The sequence below is a fragment of the Mus musculus genome, chromosome 10 (genome assembly GCF_000001635.26).
Source record: "Mus musculus strain C57BL/6J chromosome 10, GRCm38.p6 C57BL/6J".
NCBI classification, from domain to species: domain Eukaryota; kingdom Metazoa; phylum Chordata; class Mammalia; order Rodentia; family Muridae; genus Mus; species Mus musculus.
In genome coordinates this window covers 128827803-128848089 of record NC_000076.6, presented here as the reverse complement: position 1 = coordinate 128848089, position 20287 = coordinate 128827803, and the positions used below count along the sequence as shown (strand labels likewise).

Here is a 20287-nt window from a genome sequence, read left to right as displayed (position 1 = left end):
GTTTCTAGAAAGCAATCAATCAATTAATCTCTCTCTCTCCCCGTATTCACATTCTCAAAAACAAAAAGAATAAAATCCATATTCTACACAAACCCCAAAAGTTCTATCTTGTTTGAAAAAGTGTATCTTGGGGGGGGATAGTATATCAAAGGAGCATATTGGTTCCAGTACAGGTAATCTAAAAACACCACCACCACCACCACCACCACCATCACTTCCTGCCTGAATTCTAAAAGAAGTGAATAAATCTCAACTATAAGCCAGGCATAGAGGTACACTCCCAGCATTCAAAAAGCAGAAGCTGGTGGATCTCTGAGTTCGAGGCCAGCCTGGTCTACACAGTGAGTTCCAGAACAGCCAGAGCTACACAGAGAAACCCTGTATAAAAACAACAACAACCCCTCTACCTTGAAAGTACAAAACTGAACACAAGATCTCAAATGAAACCTGATTTCAAACATCTTGAGATAGAATCCAAAGAAATTTCACTCTCACCAGCTAACAACTAACAACTTAAAGGAGTATCTGCCATTGCTATTTTTCCAAAGTACACACAATCCTCTCAAACTCTAATCCTATACCTATAGACTTATTAAGTTACTATTAAGGCTACAGTGGTATATGTAATCTATGACAGCTTAAAGATAACAACTCACTATGCCAGTCCAAATATTTTCCTGAGTTGGTGGAGAAAGAAACATCAATTGTCAATATTCCCCTAATTCCCTTAAATAATTTGTCTATGAATAAATTATTTACATGGATCAAACTCAGGCTTTAGCCACAGAGATCTTTACCCAGAGTGCCAACTTAACAGCCCTAAATGAAAATTTTACATAATGATGATGACAGAGAAAAGGTTAAAAACAGGAACAGCCAGGCATGGTGGCACATACCTAGAATCCTAACACCCGAGATGCTGAAGTACAAAGATTTTGTTTGGGGCCAACCTGAGCTACAAAGTAAATTGCTATTCTAAGGAACAAAAAATAAATATAAAAATGAGAACTCAGTAGTTGAAAGTGCAGGCTGTGCAAGTCTGATAACAGGAGCCCATGTAAAGGCAGAATGTGCTAGTATACAGCTATAAACCAAGTTTTCCTGTGGCAAGATGGGAGGTTGTCATCTTCTGGAAGCTCATGGGCCAGCTAGCCTGGTGTACACATCACAGCACTGGAAACAAGAGTCCTGACTAAGTTCAGCAAGATAGTTCAGTGAGTAATGTTCTTTAATGCCAAGCCAGACAACCTAAGTTTTATCTCTGCAACGCACATGCTAGAAGAAAAACCAATTCCCCCAAGTTGTCCTCTGACCTACACAAGCGCACTCGCACACAAACACGGCTCCCCCATATATAAATAAAATGTAATTTTAAAAAATGTTTTTAAAGGAGAGACCTCTACCTCAACAAAGTGAAGGCAGTCCTCTATCCACACATATACCATGGCATTTATGCATTCACAGCCCCACCCACACCTCAATTAAAATTTAAAAAAGAATACTTACTTCAGTCTGAGGTATCCCAGATGTAATCTTTACCACCTTCTTTTCCGATGCCCTAAGAAGACAGATTTTTAAAAGTCAGAAAACTGCTATCTTAACCCAAAGCATTAGAAATGTGCAAGAATCACCTGAGTTATATCCTCTGCCCCACATGTGTCTACCACCCCTTAATCCAAAGAAACATGAAGTCCATAACAAGTCTGACTCCTTGAACTGTCATCAACTGAGAAGAAAAATTAAAATAAAACTAAGTTATTTTAACTGAAGTTCGAGACCATAATCAGCAAAGAAGTCAGGCTAAAAATACAGGGATGAAGGGACACACACATAAGTCATTTCATTTGCTTTTAGACACTTTATAGTTACTTTTGAACTAAGAACTGTATCTCCAACCTCCAATTATATACAAACTCAATTTTTATCACAATATTTAACTAGCGCTGAACCAGCCCTGATTTCCTTCTTTTATAAGTCCCTATTGCTCCCGTGGGATTGTAGCTCTAGCTGAAACCGTCAAAGCAGAACAAATAAAAATGCCACAGGAAGTGGGTGGGAGAAGAAAGGCTGAATTAGGAAAACATGGCGAGTTACTGGTCAAAAGGCTTAAGAGAAAACAAAAGAGGGGGACCGCAGGGGCAGGAGACAAAGTTCGGAAGTCCCCAGGATAAATGGAAGGGCATTAACTCTCCAACAAACAACTCCCATAAAACTGCGGGTCATAACCAGTCTCATTAAGGTCCCTTATTTAGAGACATGGGCAGCTTTTGTTCCAATATCCCAAACACTTTTCCCATTTGATGCCCTGAAAGGTAGTAATGGTTTAATGACATTTTCAGAGGAAGCAATTCTGGAACCTGATTCTCCTCCATCTTTTTGTTGGAAGTCCTTAGACTAACAGGCAAGCAAAGAATGCCCCCTGCTGACCATAAGGAAGTCCTACAATATTTGTTTTGGCTCAGGAGAAAAAAAAACTTAAAACAAGATAGAGAAGTATATTTACACATAACTTCAGGCGTAAGATGATGTAAAGAGATTTCCTTTTGGATATACAAGGGATTCTAATCAGCCTTGGAATATTCAGACTGTTTGCTAACTCTCCATTTTTTTTTATTGCTGTTGTCTGAAACATGGCCCCTTTCATTCAGCCAAAGCTATCTTCAAACTCCTAACTCTCCTTCCTCCACTTCTCTAATGCTGAGATTACAGGTGTGCACTACTATACAATCCCCTACCTTTTTTATCTTTTTAATGCTGGGTGTCACCTTATAACCCTGGCAGGCCTGTAAATTCCTATATAGAACAGATGGCCTTGAACTCTACTTGCCTCTGCTTCCTAAGTGTTGGGATTAAAAGAATGGGCACTGCCAGACATGGTAGCACTCACATTTAAGTCCTATATTTGAGAGGCAGAGACAAGAGGTTATCTGTGAGTTCAAGGCAAGACTGATCTATATACTAAATTCCAGAACAGCCAGGGCTACAGAGACCCTGCCTCAAAAAACAAATACCAGTGCTCAGGAGGCAGAGGCAAGGACAGCCTTGTCTACAGAGCAAGCCCCAGAACAGCCAGGCTGTCTCACAAACCTTGTCGTGAGACAAACCAAACAGGCCTGATCCACCAGGCCCAGTAAAACTGTTTTTAATGAAATTGGACTTCAAGTAAAACATAAACTTTTACTTCTTTTTTCCTAAGACAGGGGCAAAAGCTAGGTTTGGTGGCACACACCTTTTAAATTCCAATCCTTGAGGGGCAGGGAAAGCCAGAGCCAGTCTTCTCCATCAACATCAGGATAATGACTTCCACGTTTTGATTTGGTTTATTTTTTTGTTGTTTTTGAGACAGTACCTCAAATACTTGGCTGAGAATGCTACCAACTTCTGATCCTTCTGCTTCCACCTCTCTAGTGCTGGGATTATTAACACACAACACTGCATCTAGTTTCACTGAGAGCTGGGGACTTAACCCAATGTTCACATCTTGAAAAACAATCATTACAGTAAACCTCAGAGTAAAAAGAGAACCTGAGAGGGAACTTCTCATATTATATTCCAATTCCCTTAGACACATTAAACCCAAGCAATAAATGCACATCACACCCTCACAGGATTCATGGGAAATTTCTATTCTTAATTGGCTAATTTCTCTATTCAGTCACATACAAAATTATTTCCCTAAATATAAGGACTCAAAATCTTTCCATATAATTTTGCCTAAAACCATAACTATTTCTCTGCAAAGCAGTATTACTATATCCAATTCTGTTGGTATAATTCTGTGAGTTCAAGGCAAGACTGGTCTATATACTTAATTCCAGGACAGTTTTTAATGTCTTTCTTGCAAAATCCATTAAAAGGATTAAAGCCATTAAAAGAGATTTATACTTTACATATTCTTTTTTTTTTTTTTTTAAAGATTTATTTATTTATTTATTATATGTAAGTACACTGTAGCTGTCTTCAGACACTCCAGAAGAGGGCGTCAGATCTCGTTACGGATGGTTGTGAGCCACCATGTGGTTGCTGGGATTTGAACTTCGGACCTTCGGAAGAGCAGTCGGGTGCTCTTACCCACTGAGCCATCTCACCAGCCCCTACTTTACATATTCTAATATGACCCATTTTCAAAAAACCTCTTTACTTTTAACCCAAACAAGCTAATTACCGCTACATTCATTTGCTCTTTATTCCTGTACCAGAAATCCCCAAACTACTTTAAAACTATTTCACTAAATCATTTTCTCTAGGTACTATATCTAATTATAAAGCTATATTGCAGGCTGAGTATAGACTGTATACTTAGTATACATGAGGTCCTCAGTTTAATCTGAGGATAAAAGTGGGAGTGGGGAAAATTAAATTAAAACAAAAAAAAAATGTTCTGGAAAGTAACTGTGGTTTGAACAGTAACAGCTACAAATTCTACAAGTAGGCCCCAAGTGGGATTAGATGGTATGGCCTTGTTGAAAGTCCCCCACAGGCTCACAGATTTCAATGTTTGGTCACAAGGGAGTGGCATTATTAGCTGTGCCTTGTTGGAGGAAAGGAGGGCTTTGAGATTTCAAATCCTCAGTCCAGGTGTATTAGAGTTCTCTAGAGTCACAGAACTTACGGAATGTCTCTCCATTTATCGTGAAGATTTACAGTCCGTTGTCCATCTAAGCCAACAATGGGCTGCTGTGGATGCCAAGTGCAAGAATCCAGTAGTTGTTCAGTTCCACAAGGTTAGTTTTTTAAGCTACTTTTCTGTAGAAGTAGGTTCTAACAAATGTGCTGGCGAGTAAATGCAAGCCGTTGAAAAGGAGTGGATCTTCCTTCTTCCAAGGTCCTCCAGCAGGCCTCCAGCAGGCGTGGCCCAGATTAAAGGTGTGGATTTGGTACTTGCTCTGTCCCAAACTGACCTTGAACTCAGAGATCTCCTTGCCTCAGTCTCCTGGGATTACAGACGTGTACTACCTTTCCTGGACCTAAGCTTTTCCTGGTCACGATGCCTCAAGATCTCCATGCCAAGATCCAGGTCAGAAACTGTCTTTCAGCCTCAAGATCTGGTTCACAGGTGAGCCCTCCAATTCTGGATTGTAGTTCATTCCAGATATAGTCAAGCTGACAACCAAGAATAGCCATTACAACAGGCACTGTCTCTGTCCCCCCAACCCCTTATAGGAGTGAAAACAGGCATTTAGGAAAGTTCTTCATATAACTTGCTTGTGCCTTCAGGACCTGCTCAGCCCAATAGCGTATAATTCCACTTGACAATAGATTGCTGCTGAGCGTGTCCTACTTTATGACTTTGTGGGTCCAGTAACACCCAGATAATGATGGGCAGTTCAGGTCATATGGTAATTTGGTGGCCCATTGTCAAACCTTCAGTTTCCACTAAGGCCCAATAGCTGGCCAAGAGCTGCCTTTCAAAGGGGAAAAATAGTTGTCTGAAGATGATGGTAGAGCCTTGCTCCAAAATCCCAAAGGACTCCTATGATTCACCTATAGGAGCCTGCCAATGGCTCCAAACAGCATCCCTATTTGCCACTGATATCTCAAGTACCATTGGGTCTGCTGGATCATCTGGTCCAAGGGGTATAGCAGCCTGCACAGCAGCCTGGCCTTGTCATAGAGCCTTCTTCTGGTCCCAGGCCCCACACAAAGCTAGCAACGTTCCCAAGTCACTTGGTATATGGGTTGGGAGTAACACACCCAAGTGAGGAATCTACTGTCCCCAGAATTCAAATAGGCCCATTAAACATTGTGTTTCTTTCACAAGGAATATTTCTGCATGCCTCACACCACTGAACTCCTAAGAATTTCAGAGGTAGAAGGTACTTGAATTTTGGCTGGATTTCCTATCCTGATACACATATATGTTATCAATGAGTTCAAAGTAGTTGCTAACTCCTGCTCACTTGGTCTATTCAGCATAACATTGCCAATATAGTGCACTTAGACGAGCAGATGATCAAGATCCCTTCTAACTAAACTACGACACAGGGCAGGAGAGTTAATATATCTTTGAGGCAAAACTGTGATGGTGTACTGCTGGCCTTGCAAACTGAAAGCAAATTACTTCTAGTGGTCCTTATGGACAGGTATTAAGGAAAAGGCATTTGCTAGATCAATAGCTGTATATCAGAAACCAGAAAGTGTGTTAATTTGCTCAAGTAAGAACACCACATCTGGTACAGCAGCTTCAATTGGAGTTACTACCTGATTTTTTTTTTTTTTTTTTTTTTTTTGATAGTCAACTGTCATTCTCCATGACCCATCTGTCTTCTGCACTGGCCAGATAGGAGAATTAAAGGGAGATGTGGTGGAAACCACCACCCCTGCGCCTTTCAAGTCCTTGATGGTGGCACTGATTTTTGCAGTTTCTCCAGGGATGAGATACTGATTCTGATTCACTATGTTCCCTGGCAGAGGCAGCTCTAAAGGCTTCCATCCAGCCTTTCCAACCATAAAAGTCCTCACTCTACAGGTTAGGGAACCAATGTGAGAATTCTCCCAACTTCTAAATATATCTATCCTAATTATACATTCTGAAACTGGGGAAGTAACCACTGGATAACTACTGTGAGTCAGACATCAGCCAAAACTCCATTAATCACCTGGCTTCCATAAACCACTATTTTAAATGGGGTTAAACAACGTTTCTTGAGATTTTCTGGAATCAGCATCAATTCAGAACTAGTATCCAAAAGTCCCCCGGAAAGTCTAATTGTTCCCTTTCCCCCAGGGTAGTTATCCTTGCAAAAGGCCGCAGGTCTCTCTGGGAAAGAACTGAAGAAAGGCTAACTGCAAAACTTTTAGGTATCTTATCAAGGTTCTTCCTCAGGGGAACCTCACTACCCCTTCATTCACTTGGTTCCAGGTCTGCAAACTGGCTCAAGTCTGAAAACTGATTCACTAGCTGAGACTGTGTGATGGTTTGTATACATTTGGCCTAGAGAGTGGGACTATTAGTAGGTGTGGCCTTGTTGGAATAGGTGTGCCACTGTGGGTGTGGGCTTTAAGACCCTCATCCTAGCTGCCTGGAAGTCAGGATTCTGCTAGCAGCCTTCAGATGAAGATGTAGAGCTCTCAGCTCATCCTGCACCAAGCTTGCCTGGACACTGCCATGTTCCCACCTTAGTGATAATGGACTGAAGCTCTATTGTAAGCCAGCCCCAATTAAATGTTGTCCTTATAAGGGCTGCCTTGGTCATGGTGTTTCACAGAAGTAAAACCCTAACTAAGACAAACTGCCTTTCTCATGATCTTTATATTTGAGAATTTTTCTGCTTATTCAGATAAAACAGAAATGCAACAGGCTTCTTATCTATTTCATGCCTGGAAACACTGTGACTGATTAGCCAGTAGCAAAAGCCCATTTCAATCATGCCATTATAATTTCACCTAGCCTGTGCTGAGCATTACAAGTTAGGTCATTATGAACATTGTTTTGTCTACACTATCCATTATGATAACTTCAATTAAGGGTTTACAGGACTGAGCATGGTGGAGCATGCCTTTAGTCCTAGCACTCTGGAGGCAGAGGCTAGTACTAAAATACTTTATAGAAATTTACAATGCACAAGGAATCATAGAGTCTAACTGAATAATCTATTATAGTGGCTCACAAAAGAACAAAGGCTAGAAGAACTGAACTGTGCCTATATTTAAGTTAACTTGGTTCTAATCACCTAATACATAACTTAAGAGGAAAATTTATTTTCTTCCCTGAAAACATACTTAAAACAGACCTTTCTAAAAACACATGACCTTATCAGAAATGAAAAGGTCAGTGGGAATATATAATGAAACTTTAAACCAGTACTTTTTAGAGCACTATCTGGGATCCTAAGGATTCCACTGGTAAATGCTTGTCATACAAACCTGGAAAACTGAGTTCAAGCCCAAATCTTACTGTGAAAGACAGGTGTGGAGCAGGTGCCTAAGACCTCAGCACAAGAAGGTGGAGACAGGACAAGCCCTGGGGCTCACTGGCCAGTCATTCTACTCAATGTGAACTCTATGCCAAAGACCTTGTCTCAAAAAGTAGGTGGAATCAGGCATGTTAGGGCACGATTTTAATCCCACCACTTGGAAATTAGAGGCAAGGGATCTCTGAGTTCAAGGCCGGCCTGGTCTATAAAGCAAGTTCCAGGACAGCCAGAGCTACACAGAGAAACCCTGTCTCTGGAGGTAACCCCCACCCACCCACCCAGATTAATAAAAAGTGGTAATTACATATCAACAGCCTTTTCAGGAGGTTCTTCCTCTTTAACAGGCAGTTCTATGGGCTTTGGTTCTTCTTCCTAAAACCAAATGATACATGGTTAACACAAATCAAGAATATCTGCTAAGAGCCAGGCAGGGATGGCTTTAATCCCAGCACTCATGAGGCCAACCCAGCCTGGTATACAAAGCAAGTCCCAGGACAGCCAGAATTTTTCTGCTTATACAGATCAAACAGAAATGCAACAGGCTTCTTATCTATTTCATGCCTGGAAACACTGTGACTGATTAGCCAGTAGCAAAAGCCCATTTCAATCATGCCATTTTAACTACATGGAAAAACTGTCTCAAGAAACCAAAAAGAAAGAGGAAAAAAAATATCCATAAGGAGCTCTGGAAAGATGGCTCAGTACTTAAGAGTGGATACTGTTCTTTCAAAGGTCCTGAGTTTGATTCCCAGCACCCATTTCAGGCAGATCCTAACTGCCTGTGCTCCAGCTCCAGGAGATCTGACACCTCCAGCCTCCACAGGTACTGCACACACATGAACATGACATACCCACACACAAAATAAAATAAAATCTTCAAAAACTACCCATTAAGGGCCCAAGATGGCTGAAGTCATGAGACCCTAAGTTCAATTCTCAGAACCAAGGTAAAAGCCAGACAGACTCAGTGATGCTGATCTGCAACCCAGCACTCCCACAGCAAGATGCATGGCTGAGACTAAACGAGTTTCTGGAGCTCAAGGGTTAGCTAGCCTGGAGCACACAGCTCATCAGTAACAATAAAAAAATTAAAAATAAATAAAATAAAATTTTAAAAATTGTGCCTCAAACAAGGTGGAAAGAGAGGACTAACTCCAGAAAAGTTGTCCTCAACTCTACATGTCTGAGTCCAGTATTTCATACACTTACACATGCAGTTTACAAACAACAACAAAAATACCCATTTAAAAAAAGGATAAGCTGGGCAGTGGTGGCGCACGCCTTTAATCCCAGCACTCAGGAGGCAGGGGCAGGTAGATTTCTGAGTTCAAGGCCAGCTTCGTCTACAAAGTGAGTTCCAGGACAACCAGGGCTACACAGAGAAACCCTGGCTCAACCCCCCCCCCAAAAAAAAGGATAAACTGGACACAGCAGCACTCAGGTGGTGGGAAAAGCAAGATCAGAAGTTCAGATTATCCTCAGCTACATATTGTATCTGAGGCTACACGACCCTAGCTCAAAATCATGAATTAAATTCTTTTATAAAACAAAGGAATATCCATCAGGACACAACATAAGAACTCCAAAACAAACTAGCCTTTTATACTTCTCAGGCATCTAAGAATCACCAACAGTAAGCAACTGACACATTAGCAGGCCAGTGACTAACTTTTCCCAACTTACCTCAGTTTCATCTCCCAGTACATCTTCTTCATTTGCTTCTTCTTCTGCTAAAGAACATTAAAATATTCAGGTCAAGCCTTGATCACTTGATCACAGTGGTTAAGAGTAAAATTACAACCTCTTTGCTTTACAACCCAATAATGCAGAACCAATTCCTATAATACATATTTAGAGAAAATTCTTTTAAGCCACATTTAGAGAAAATAAAACCAGATCTCTATCTAATGTTAGCATAAAACTGAATTCCACTTGAACTGAAAAACTAAATGCAATTAGGTTGTAATTAAGTCACAGAATAAAATTAATTTAAGAAATAATTAGAACTGGACATGATGGTACATGGGAGATAGAGGCTAAACAATCAGTAAACTCAAAGCCATCCTCAGTTACAGAGGCATCTTGGACTATACAACACCCTGTCTTAAATAAGCAACAACAAAAGAAGGTGCATGGTGCTTGCATAGGTATGCTGGTGTACCCTTGTAATCTCAGACCTGGGGAGCCAAGCACAGCCAGATCCCAGTGACAGAGCCTGTCTAAAATAACAAAGTGGGTGGCTCCTAAGTACAATACCCAAAGGTTGAACTCAAGTGAGTGTGTGTTGTGGGGGGTGGGGGTGGAGGGAGTGGTGACAGAATAATGAAGAAAATACCTTTGAAAGTTGTAGAAAGCTAGAAAGATGGCTCAACCATTAATGGCTCACAAGCAAAACACCAAGAGATTTGATAGTAGGAAAGGATTTATTTTAAAAAACAAGCAAATAGGAGCTGAAGAGATGGTTAAGAGGTTAAGAACACTGGCTGCTCTTCCAAAAGTCCTGAGTTCAATTCCCAGCAGCCACATGGTGGCTCATAACCATCTATAATGAGATTTGGTGCCCTCTTCTGGCTTGCAGACACACTTGCAGACAGAACATTGTATATATAATAAATAAATGAATCTTAAAAATAAAAATAAAAACAAGCAAACAAAAGAACCCAAGATGGTACTGGAGAGATGACTCAGGGTTAAGAGAGCTTGCTGCTCTTCAGGACCAGGGTGCAGATCCCAGCATCCAAATGAAGCAATTCACACTCCATGTAGTCCCAGCACCAAGGAATCTGACACCTTCTACTGGCCTCCTCAGGCACCCACACATGTGCATACCCACCCATAAATACACACACATACATACATACAACAAAATAGGTGAAAAAATTGTTTTCAAAACTAAGCACTCCTACTAAAGAACACCAAGGGAAAAAACATAAAAGAACAATGACAGGGGCTGGAGAGGTGGCTCATCAATTAGGAGCACTTACTGCACTTTCAGAGGTCCTGAGATCAATTCCCAGAAACTACATGATGGCTCACAACCATCTGTAATGGGATCTGATTCCCTTTTCTGGTGTCTGTAAAGACAGAACATACATACACACCCCCCCATATATATGTATACAAACATTATATATATATATGTTTATTTTTTTTAAAGACCAATGACAAATAGATTTGTGTCTAAAAACAAGGCAGTCAGGCATATTATCCCATGCCTGTAATTCTAGCACTTGTGGACAAAGAAGATAGAACTTGGAACAGAGAGAGCATTTAAACTTTCTTCAGGGAGAAAATTATAGTATATTAAAACCAACACATGAGCAACACTAGGCTGCTTGATAGGAGAATGCCAAATACAGGTTTATAGAGACAAAGCTCTGCATGGGCTGGAGAGACAGCTCTGTGGTGGAGCACGAGCAGAGGATGTGGGCTGGGTTCACAGCACCCACACCATCACTTACAGCCAGCTACCTCTGATTCCAGTCAGAAGATCTAACACCCTCTTCCAGCCTCCTAAGACATGAGGCACACACCCACACAAATAAAATAAAATAAATTATTAATCATTTTTAACGTATTTGGGTGTTTTGGCTGCATGTATCTGTGTACATGTAAGCAGTGTTCTTAAGGGCCAAGAAGAGGGCGTCATATCCCCTAGGACTGTAGTTATAAATGGTTTTAAACTACCATGAAGGAATGGGGAACCTGGGTCCTCTACAAAAGCAACTCTCTAGCCCCAAATAAAATCTTTTAAAAATAAATAAAGTTGTCTGTTTTAAAAGAAAAGAACCCTGATGTCCTCCTAATGAAGAATACAGATTTACAGGGCAACTCTATGGAAGCAACTTGACAGTGCTAAATCATATTAGGTATTTATACATTTGTAAATATACAATGATTATAATCCTAATCTGGGCATATATTATATAATCTCAAAAGGCACATAAAGAAGAAAAGTAGTTTATAAGAAAATTATATATCCTAACAATATGTTAATATAATACTTTATACAATTACATACTGAGAACATTAAATCCCCTAGGGCTTGGAGGCAATATAGGAATCTGTTAGATGGATCATAAAATGTGGTAGCTTCAAAGAGATGGTTCACACATTTGCTACCAAGCTTGCTAACATAAGATCACAGAGTTACAGTAGTTATAAATGGTTATAAGGATCCACATGGGAGAGGAGAGAACTGACTCTGAAAGTTATCAACTGACTTTGAGATGTACACCATGGCATGTGCACACGTGCGCGCACACACACACAGAAATAAATGTAATAAAAATCTTTAACAAACTGTGGTAGCTAAATATCACAGAATGCAACTCTAGAAATGGAATGAACAAAGCAAATAACCACAAAACCTCATGCCACAGATACAAGCTTTAGGGGGGTGTGTGTGTGTGTGTGTGTGTGTATGTGTGTATGGGCTCTCCCAGGATCACCTCACTGCCACTCTCCAGGACTGAGAGATGAGAGATTAGAGCCCAGTATGGATCCCTAAGCCCCACCTGGTTATTAGGGAACCAAAGCTCAGGTCCACATGATTATGCAACAAGAGTGTTTACCTACTAGACCATTTTTCCAAATCCCCATATATATATATATATAAAAAACCTAAAAAATATAGAGCCAGGTGGTGGCACATGGCAAAGGCAGGAGAAATCTGAGTTTAAGGCCAGCCTGGTATACAAAGTTGAGTTCCAGAACAACCAAGGCTACACAGAGAAACCCTATCTCAAGAAAATAAAAAACACTAAATAAACAAACAAGTAAGAGATGAAATCGAAAGTAAGGCTATAGACTCATTACCAATGATAAGAATGAAAATACTGTATAAAGCAATGTATCTTCCTATTTTGTATGTTAATTCTATGTGTTTGTATGTGTATGGTGCATATGTACATGTCCTCTTATCACTCTCCACCTATTCCTGAGATGGGTATCACATTGACTCTGAAGCTGGTCTTAAGCAGCAAGCCTAAGGAATCTCCCCATCTTCCCCACCCACAGCACACACAGGCTTGTAAGAGCACATCCAGCTTTAACATGGATGCTGGGATTCAAATCCAGGTCTGCATGCTTGATAGCAAATGTCCTGATCTAATGAGCCATCTCTCCAGCCCCTAAAGATATTTGATGAATACATCAAATACCTAAGAATTGGTGTCTAACAAGTATTTAAAGGAAGGAAAATGAAGATTGGGGATAAAAGAGAATGAATAAAAATGAGAAAGAGACATATAAGCTGGGATGATAAAATGCACCTTAACATGAAGGAGGAGCTGTTTCTTTCTCAAGGTAGAATTGGGGGTATGAGGTTGTGTAAGGGGAACCAGAGATCACCTAGTGTAAGGGTTTTAAGGGTCCAGACCCTTGCCTTTGATACTGTGAAGGATAAACAATTAACTATGTTAACAGTGACTGTCCTAACATATTTAATGAAACTTTTTTTTTCTTTTTTTCTTTTTTTTTTTTTAGATTTATTTATTTATTATATGTAAGTACACTGTAGTCCTCAGATACTCCAGAAGAGGGCATCAGATTTCATTACGGATGGTTGTGAGCCACCATGTGGTTGCTGGGATTTGAACTCAGGACCTTCAGAAGAGCAGTCGGCATTCTTAGCCACTGAACCATCTAGCCAGCCCCTTAATGAAACTTTTTACAGATTAAAGTTAAAGCCTTCAAGCTCTTAAACTAGTGACAGCATCATAATTTTTTAAAGGTATGGTCTCACTAAGTTGCTTAATTGGGCCTCAAATTTTGATTCTCTGGCCTCAGCCTCCCAAGCAAATGGGATTATAGGACTGGCCAATTTTTACATATTTTATTATTTTATTTTATATGTATGACTGTTTTGCCTGCATGTTATTTATATACATCATGTGTACCAGAAGAGGGCATCAGATCCCTTCAAAATGGAATTACATATAGTTGTGAGGCACCATGTGGGTGCTTGGAATTGAACCCAGGTCCTCTGCAAGAACAGCATATGCTCTAAACTAGAGACATCTCTCCATCTTCCTCCATCCTTATATTTAAATAACATACTAAAACATTCACAGCCAGGTAGGCAATGTGACAAGATCCTATCTCTTTAGTATAAAAATGTTAATACACATACATGTATATACACACAGACATAGCCTTTAGGTTTTATTTATTTATTTATTTATTTATTTATTTATTTGGTTGGTTGGTTGGTTGGTTGGTTGGTTTTTCGAGACAGGGTTTCTCTGTATAGCTCTGGCTGTCCTGGAACTCACTCTGTAGACCAGGCTGGCCTCCAACTCAGAAATCCGCCTGCCTCTGTCTGAGCACTGGGATTGAAGGTGTGCGCCACCACACCCAGCTGCCTTCAGTTTTATTTGAGACAGAATCTCTAGCTAACCTAGAACTCAATTTGTAGCCGAAGCTGGCTTCAAACACCTGATTCTCAGGCTCATTGGGTACTGAATACAGGCACGTATCACCACATATGGCTCAGCCCAACAGTAGTTTGAGATAGACTATTACTTTGTAAGTCAGATTGGCCTTGAATTTGAGGCAATTCTTCTGCCTCTGTCTCCCAAGTGCAAGGATTAGAGGTATGAGACACCATTGCCATCTCTAAAAGCTTTCTTGATGTTGTTAATTTAGACCTTATGTCACCAACTCCCTGAAGAAGGAAGACATCTTTTAAAGTGTCAGAGCTTGAAATTCACATCACATTAATCCTTCACTCACATCACATTCCCTCCACAAAGTACTCACCATGGTCTTCAAGATAGGCCTGCAGCCTATTTATAAGATCTTGTTTTATTCCCTTGGTCTCTAAACCACGAGCAAGACATTCTTGCTTTAGTTCAGCAAGCTGAGAAAACAAACAAACAAACAAACAAACAACTTTTTTAATACTTATGAATAAAAGAGTTCATTCTCACAAAGAGAAGATGGAGGTAACGATGATGATGATCAATCCCCAAATACCAAGTACTATCCCTGACCAAGACCACAGGACTTTCTAATATACATTGAAAAAACATCACACTTAAGTAAAACTATAATCTATTTGTGAAATTATTTTTTTTAATAACTAAGGGGGAAGTTCTAAGAGATTATACTGTCAACAACATAAGAAAGGGAGGAAATCAATCTTCAGTCAGAAACCTAGTATCCCAAAGGCAGATTCTCCAAGCCCAGTTTTTGTATCAAAAGCTTGGTCCTCAGTGTAATGGCTCTGGGACTATTAAAATTGTAGGGCAGCTTGACACAGTGGCATACAGTATTAATCCTACCAGCTGGAGGGTGGAGGCAGAAGGATCAAAAATTCAAGGCCAGTAGAATAACCCATTCCTCCCCTCTCTCCCCCACAAAAAACTGGAGCTTACTGGGAAGTATTTAGGTCAACAAAGGAGGCCTTATTCTAGAAAGGAATTAATTTAGGTTAATTCTCCAAACATCAGGTTTTTATAAAAGAGTAACAGTGGCCAGGTATGAGCCTGCAATCCCAGCACTTGGAAAGTGGAGATAAGACAACCAGGAGAGCTCAACACAACACAGTCAGTCTAGACTCATTCCATGAGACTCTGTCCTAAGCTCTCACTAACCTCCAGTCTTTGTTCCTACCATGTAATCTCCCCTCAAAATTGCTGCCACCATTATGTAATCTCTTACAGGGCAACACTATGCTGATGGGACTTTCCATTTCCAGGTTTGGGAAATAAATAAATCTCTTTATAAAGTATACCTGCTTCAGGTGTTTTGTCATAATGGCAGAAAATTAACTAATAAACACCTATTAATAACACCCAAATGTGTTATTACAATATACCACACACACATCTATAAATCTAATCATTGTTCATGTGTTATCTGGCTCAATATCAACAATGAACAGTTCTATTTGCTTCACCAAACAAAGATATGCAACACCCTCCCGCAGACTGGTGTTTAGCTTTTTATTTTGCTGTTACTTTGCTGTATATCAAATCCAGAACCTTCAACAGGCTGAGCAAGTTATTTTTCTCTAGAGCTATATATACCCTAGCCCTATTAAAATTCTTAAATCACATAACAGCTTGAGTTCCTGCACCAGATCTGAACAAAATTGGACCATATTAACTTCTTGTTATGCAAAAGCAAGGGGTTCATGGAGCCTCATCCCTCCTTGAGGATTTCTGAACAGTTAATGGTCAATGAGGGAAGGGGGATATTTTCTTCAGTGGTGTAACCAATGTTAAGTGCCCATGCTTCCATAAAGAAAGTCTCCCTCATGCTCTTATAGACAACCTTACCCTAATGAAACTCTTGGGTCAGAAGAAGAAGGGGGAGGGGGAAGGGAGGAGGAGGAGAGAGAAGAGGAGGGGAAGGAGGTGGGGGAGGAGAAAGAAGAGGAGAAGGAGGAAGAAGAGGAGAAGAAGGAGGGGAAGGAGGAGGAGGAGAAGGAGGTGGAAGAGAAGGAGGAGGAGGAAGAGGAGAAGAAGGAGGGGAAGGAGGAGGAAGAGGAGAAGGAGAGGAGGAGGAAGAGGAGGAGAAGGAGAGGAGGAGGAAGAGGAGGAGAAGGAGAGGAGGAGGAAGAGGATGAGAGAGAGGAGGAGAAGGAGAGGAGGAGGAAGAGGAGAAGGAGAGGAGGAGGAAGAGGAGGGGAAGGAGGAAGAGAATAGGAGAGGAGGAGGAGGAGGAAGAGGAGGGGAAGGAGGAGGTGGAGAAGAAGGAAGAAGAGGTGGAGAAGAAGAGAAGGAGGAGGAGAAGGAGAAAAAAACCTAAGAAGGTGGACTTTTTGGGAAGAGGAAGATTATTAAGAGTTAGAAGGGAGCAAGAGAGGATGGAGGTATCTAAATACCATCAAAATTCACTATGTACATGTATAAAAGATGCCATATGAGGGGGCTGGTGAGATGGCTCAGTGGGTAAGAGCACCCGACTGCTCTTCCGAAGGTCCGAAGTTCAAATCCCAGCAACCACATGGTGGCTCACAACCATCTGTAACATGATCTGACTCCCTCTTCTGGAGTGTCTGAAGACAGCTACAGTGTACTTACATATAATAAATAAATAAATCTTAAAAACAAAAAAAACAAACAAACAAAAAAAAAGATGCCATATGAAACATTTTTATGCACAATTAATATATGCTAATAAAAACATTTAAAATATTAACATATGAAAGCCAGGTGGCAAAAAGACTGGAAATCCTACCTCATCAAGATTACTTGTAAGGGACAGAGCACACCTGAGAAAAGCACATGATATACAATGTAAGAGCAGGTGACTCCTATGTAAGTGACTTATAAGGGGGTCATAACACTGGGGACCCAGGGCTTTTGAGCTATGGACTTATCCCAGTTCTCTAACCCATTTCATTCTCAGTAGTGCCTCCCTTTTACTTCAATTGTCTCCATTTCTACCAGACACACTTTTTAAAAATCTGTAAAAATGTATACTTACCAATCTTACAAGCTATAGAAGGACTAGTGATGGGTAACTGACGGAACTAAAGAAGACACCCACATCAGGAGTATCCAGACTGCCTGTAACTCCAACTACATGGACTTTAACAACCTCCGCTTTCCTCCTTGGATCTGTCTGACCATCTGCATCCATAGGCACGTGCCCAAATACAAAACATAATTTTAAAAAGATGTTTTAAGTTTGCCCTAAGATTGTATCTTTAGGAATGTCAGGAGCTGCACTCAACATGACTGCCTAGTAAAGACAACAATAAATCTCTAATATAGGGAGGAGGAACAAGCCCAGGAGCCTGAACACCACACAAAAATCTACAGGCAACTAAGGAATGCTGAGAGTGGAAGAAACAGTCTTCCCCAGAGAGGAGCGTAAAAACTGATTATCAATACCAAATGGTCAGCCCTAAAAACATACATACAGGTAACATTATACACACTGAGCAAGTTGTACTAATGTATTTAGGGATGTGTGCAAAGAGAGACAGAGAGAGAGAGACAGATGTATATAACAATAATTGGTGAAAAAAGAAAGCAATGAATTTGAAAAGGGGGGTACAGGAAGAGTTTGGAAGGAGGTATGGGAGTGGGTAAATGGTGTAACCATATTAAAATCTGAAAAAAATAAAAGAAATATTTTTTAAATTAAAAAAAGACAGATTCATAGAAATGACTAATTGCTATGTATGAGGTCCTGGAATTGATCTGCAACACCACATACATAACTACACAGAGTGACCCAAAGTGCTGGCACATGCTTGTAACCCCATAGGACTTAGGAGATGGAAGATAAAGATCAGAAAAGGTCAAGGTTAGCCTCAGATAGAAAGTAAGTTTAAGAACTGCCTGAGTTATATGAGACCCTGTCTCAAAAAGTAAAAGTAAATAGGTATATATGTGAAATCTCCTATTTAAAACTCAAATATTCAACCATACGAAAACTAGATGAAAGCTGGGTAGAGGACTCAACAAGTAAAGACACTTGCTGCCAAGCCTGATTGAGTTCCACATGGCAGAGTCTTGACCTCCACAAGTGCTCCATTATTGCCATGAACACATAAACACAGACTTTTTTTTTTTTTTTTTAATGAATGAAGAGTGGCTCAACAGTTCATTTCTTGCCAGAGAGATGGTTCAGAAATTAAGAATTTACTGTTCTTCCAGAAGACCTAAATTTGGTTCCCAATATCCATGTCTGGCAGTTCACAACTGCCTATAACTCCAGATCCATGGACTTTTAAAACCCTCTTCTGGTCTCCACAGGCATCTGCACACATATGGCATACATTCATACAAACATACACATATGCACATAAATACAAATAAAAGCAGTCAGGTGTGATGGCACAGGTCTTTAATCTCATCACTCAGGAGACAAAAGCAAATGGCTCTCTGTGAGCTCGAGGCCAGTGTGGCCTACAGAGTTCCAGGCCAGCCAGGATGACATAGTGAGACCCTGTCTCAAACAAAAACATTCCGTTAGGGCTAGTGAAGTGGCTCAGCAGTAAAGACTCAGGCTCAGTTCCCAGCATCCACATGACTCACAACCATTTATAACTCCAGTTCCAGGGGAACCATCTCCTTCTTCTGGCCCCCAAGGGCACTATGTTAACAAGGTGTGCATACATGAGGCAAACCACTCATACACATGAAAATAAATGGTAAGAATAAGCAAAAAGACCGTAAGGACCGTAAGGGTTTTAAGGAAAGAAGTTAGTACCAAAACAAGTGTCAATTATAAACAGCTGAAATTATAGACCTTTGATAAACTACATAATAGCCTTACTTGGATGGACACATACTTTTTAAAATACTTGTGTTTGTGTTCGTGTTCAGGTGTAGAGGTGTGTACACATACATAACACATTTGGCACTAGGTTCATTGACCTGAGAGCTTACAGGTGATTCCAGCCTCTGTCTCCCTTCTCGTCATGAGTACTAGGACTGCAGACAGACCACTGTGTCTGCTTTTCCATTGGTTTCAAGAATCTGAATTGAGAAGGTCAGGCTAGTGTGGCAAGCAGTTTTACCCAATGTGTCATCTATCTAGGCCTTTTTTTTGAGACAAAATCTAAGGTAGACCAGGCTGCCCCTGAACTTGTTATGTTCCTAAAGATGACTCTGAGCTTTTAAGCATCTTTCCTCTACCTCTCCAGTATTGAGCATTGCAGGTGTACACCATTATAACAGGTTTTTTTTTTTTGTTTTTAAAGATTTATTTATTTATTATACGTAAGTACACTGTAGCTGTCTTCAGACACTCCAGAAGAGGGAGTCAGATCTCGTTACAGATGGTTGTGAGCCACCATGTGGTTGCTGGGATTTGAACTCTGGACCTTTGGAGGAGCAATCGGGTGCTCTTAACCACTGAGCCATCTCACCAGCCCCTATAACAGGTTTTATATACTATTGAAATCAAATCTAGGACTTTTCATAGGATAGGTAAGCACTCTAGAAACTAAGCTACATTCTCAGCTCTTGTGATAGCTATACATTCTTTTTATATTCTTTTAAGATTTATTTATCATTATACATAAGTATACTGCAGCTGTCTTGAGACACGCCAGAAGAGGGCATCAGATCTCATTATGGGTGGTTGTGAGCCACCATGTGGTTGCTGGGATTTGAACTCAGGACCTTCAGAAGAGCAGTCAAGTGCCAGCCCAGCTATATATTCTTATTCTATAAAGTACAACGTGTTATTAATCTATGGCGAATAAAAAGGGAAAAAAGCACTCTAGAATTCCTATATGCAAATCAGAACACAAATATGTCTGGTCTGAAACATGATCTTTCTGGTTTTAAAGTAAAGATCTTAAAACCAAAGTGTCAAAGCTAGAAAGCAGTTATTTACAGAAGGGAGAACTTTACAACTAGGAGGCATGCTCTGTGTTTCTGCAGTTCTTCAGACAGAGT

At 40.4% G+C, this 20287-nt stretch overlaps 1 protein-coding gene across 7 annotated transcripts in view; it reads right to left on the bottom strand.

The window, feature by feature from the left end:
- Positions 1-20287, bottom strand: part of Sarnp (SAP domain containing ribonucleoprotein) — a 55875-nt gene that overhangs the window by 29549 nt on the left and 6039 nt on the right. For 4 of the 7 annotated variants that reach the window (NR_153109.1, NM_001359407.1, NM_001359403.1 and 1 more), the window contains 4 exons: positions 14679-14778; positions 9600-9643; positions 8221-8288; positions 1507-1558 (listed from right to left, as the gene is read on the bottom strand). Coding sequence is in view for 6 of the 7 variants with exons in the window: in NM_001359403.1 (NP_001346332.1) it covers positions 1507-1558; positions 8221-8288; positions 9600-9643; positions 14679-14778 (264 nt within the window). In the remaining variant the exon portion in view is untranslated. Of the gene's footprint in view, positions 1-1506; positions 1559-8220; positions 8289-9599; positions 9647-14678; positions 14779-20287 lie in introns of all 7 variants that reach the window. The other 3 variants (NM_001359406.1, NM_025364.3, NM_001359404.1) reach the window with 1 other exon arrangement.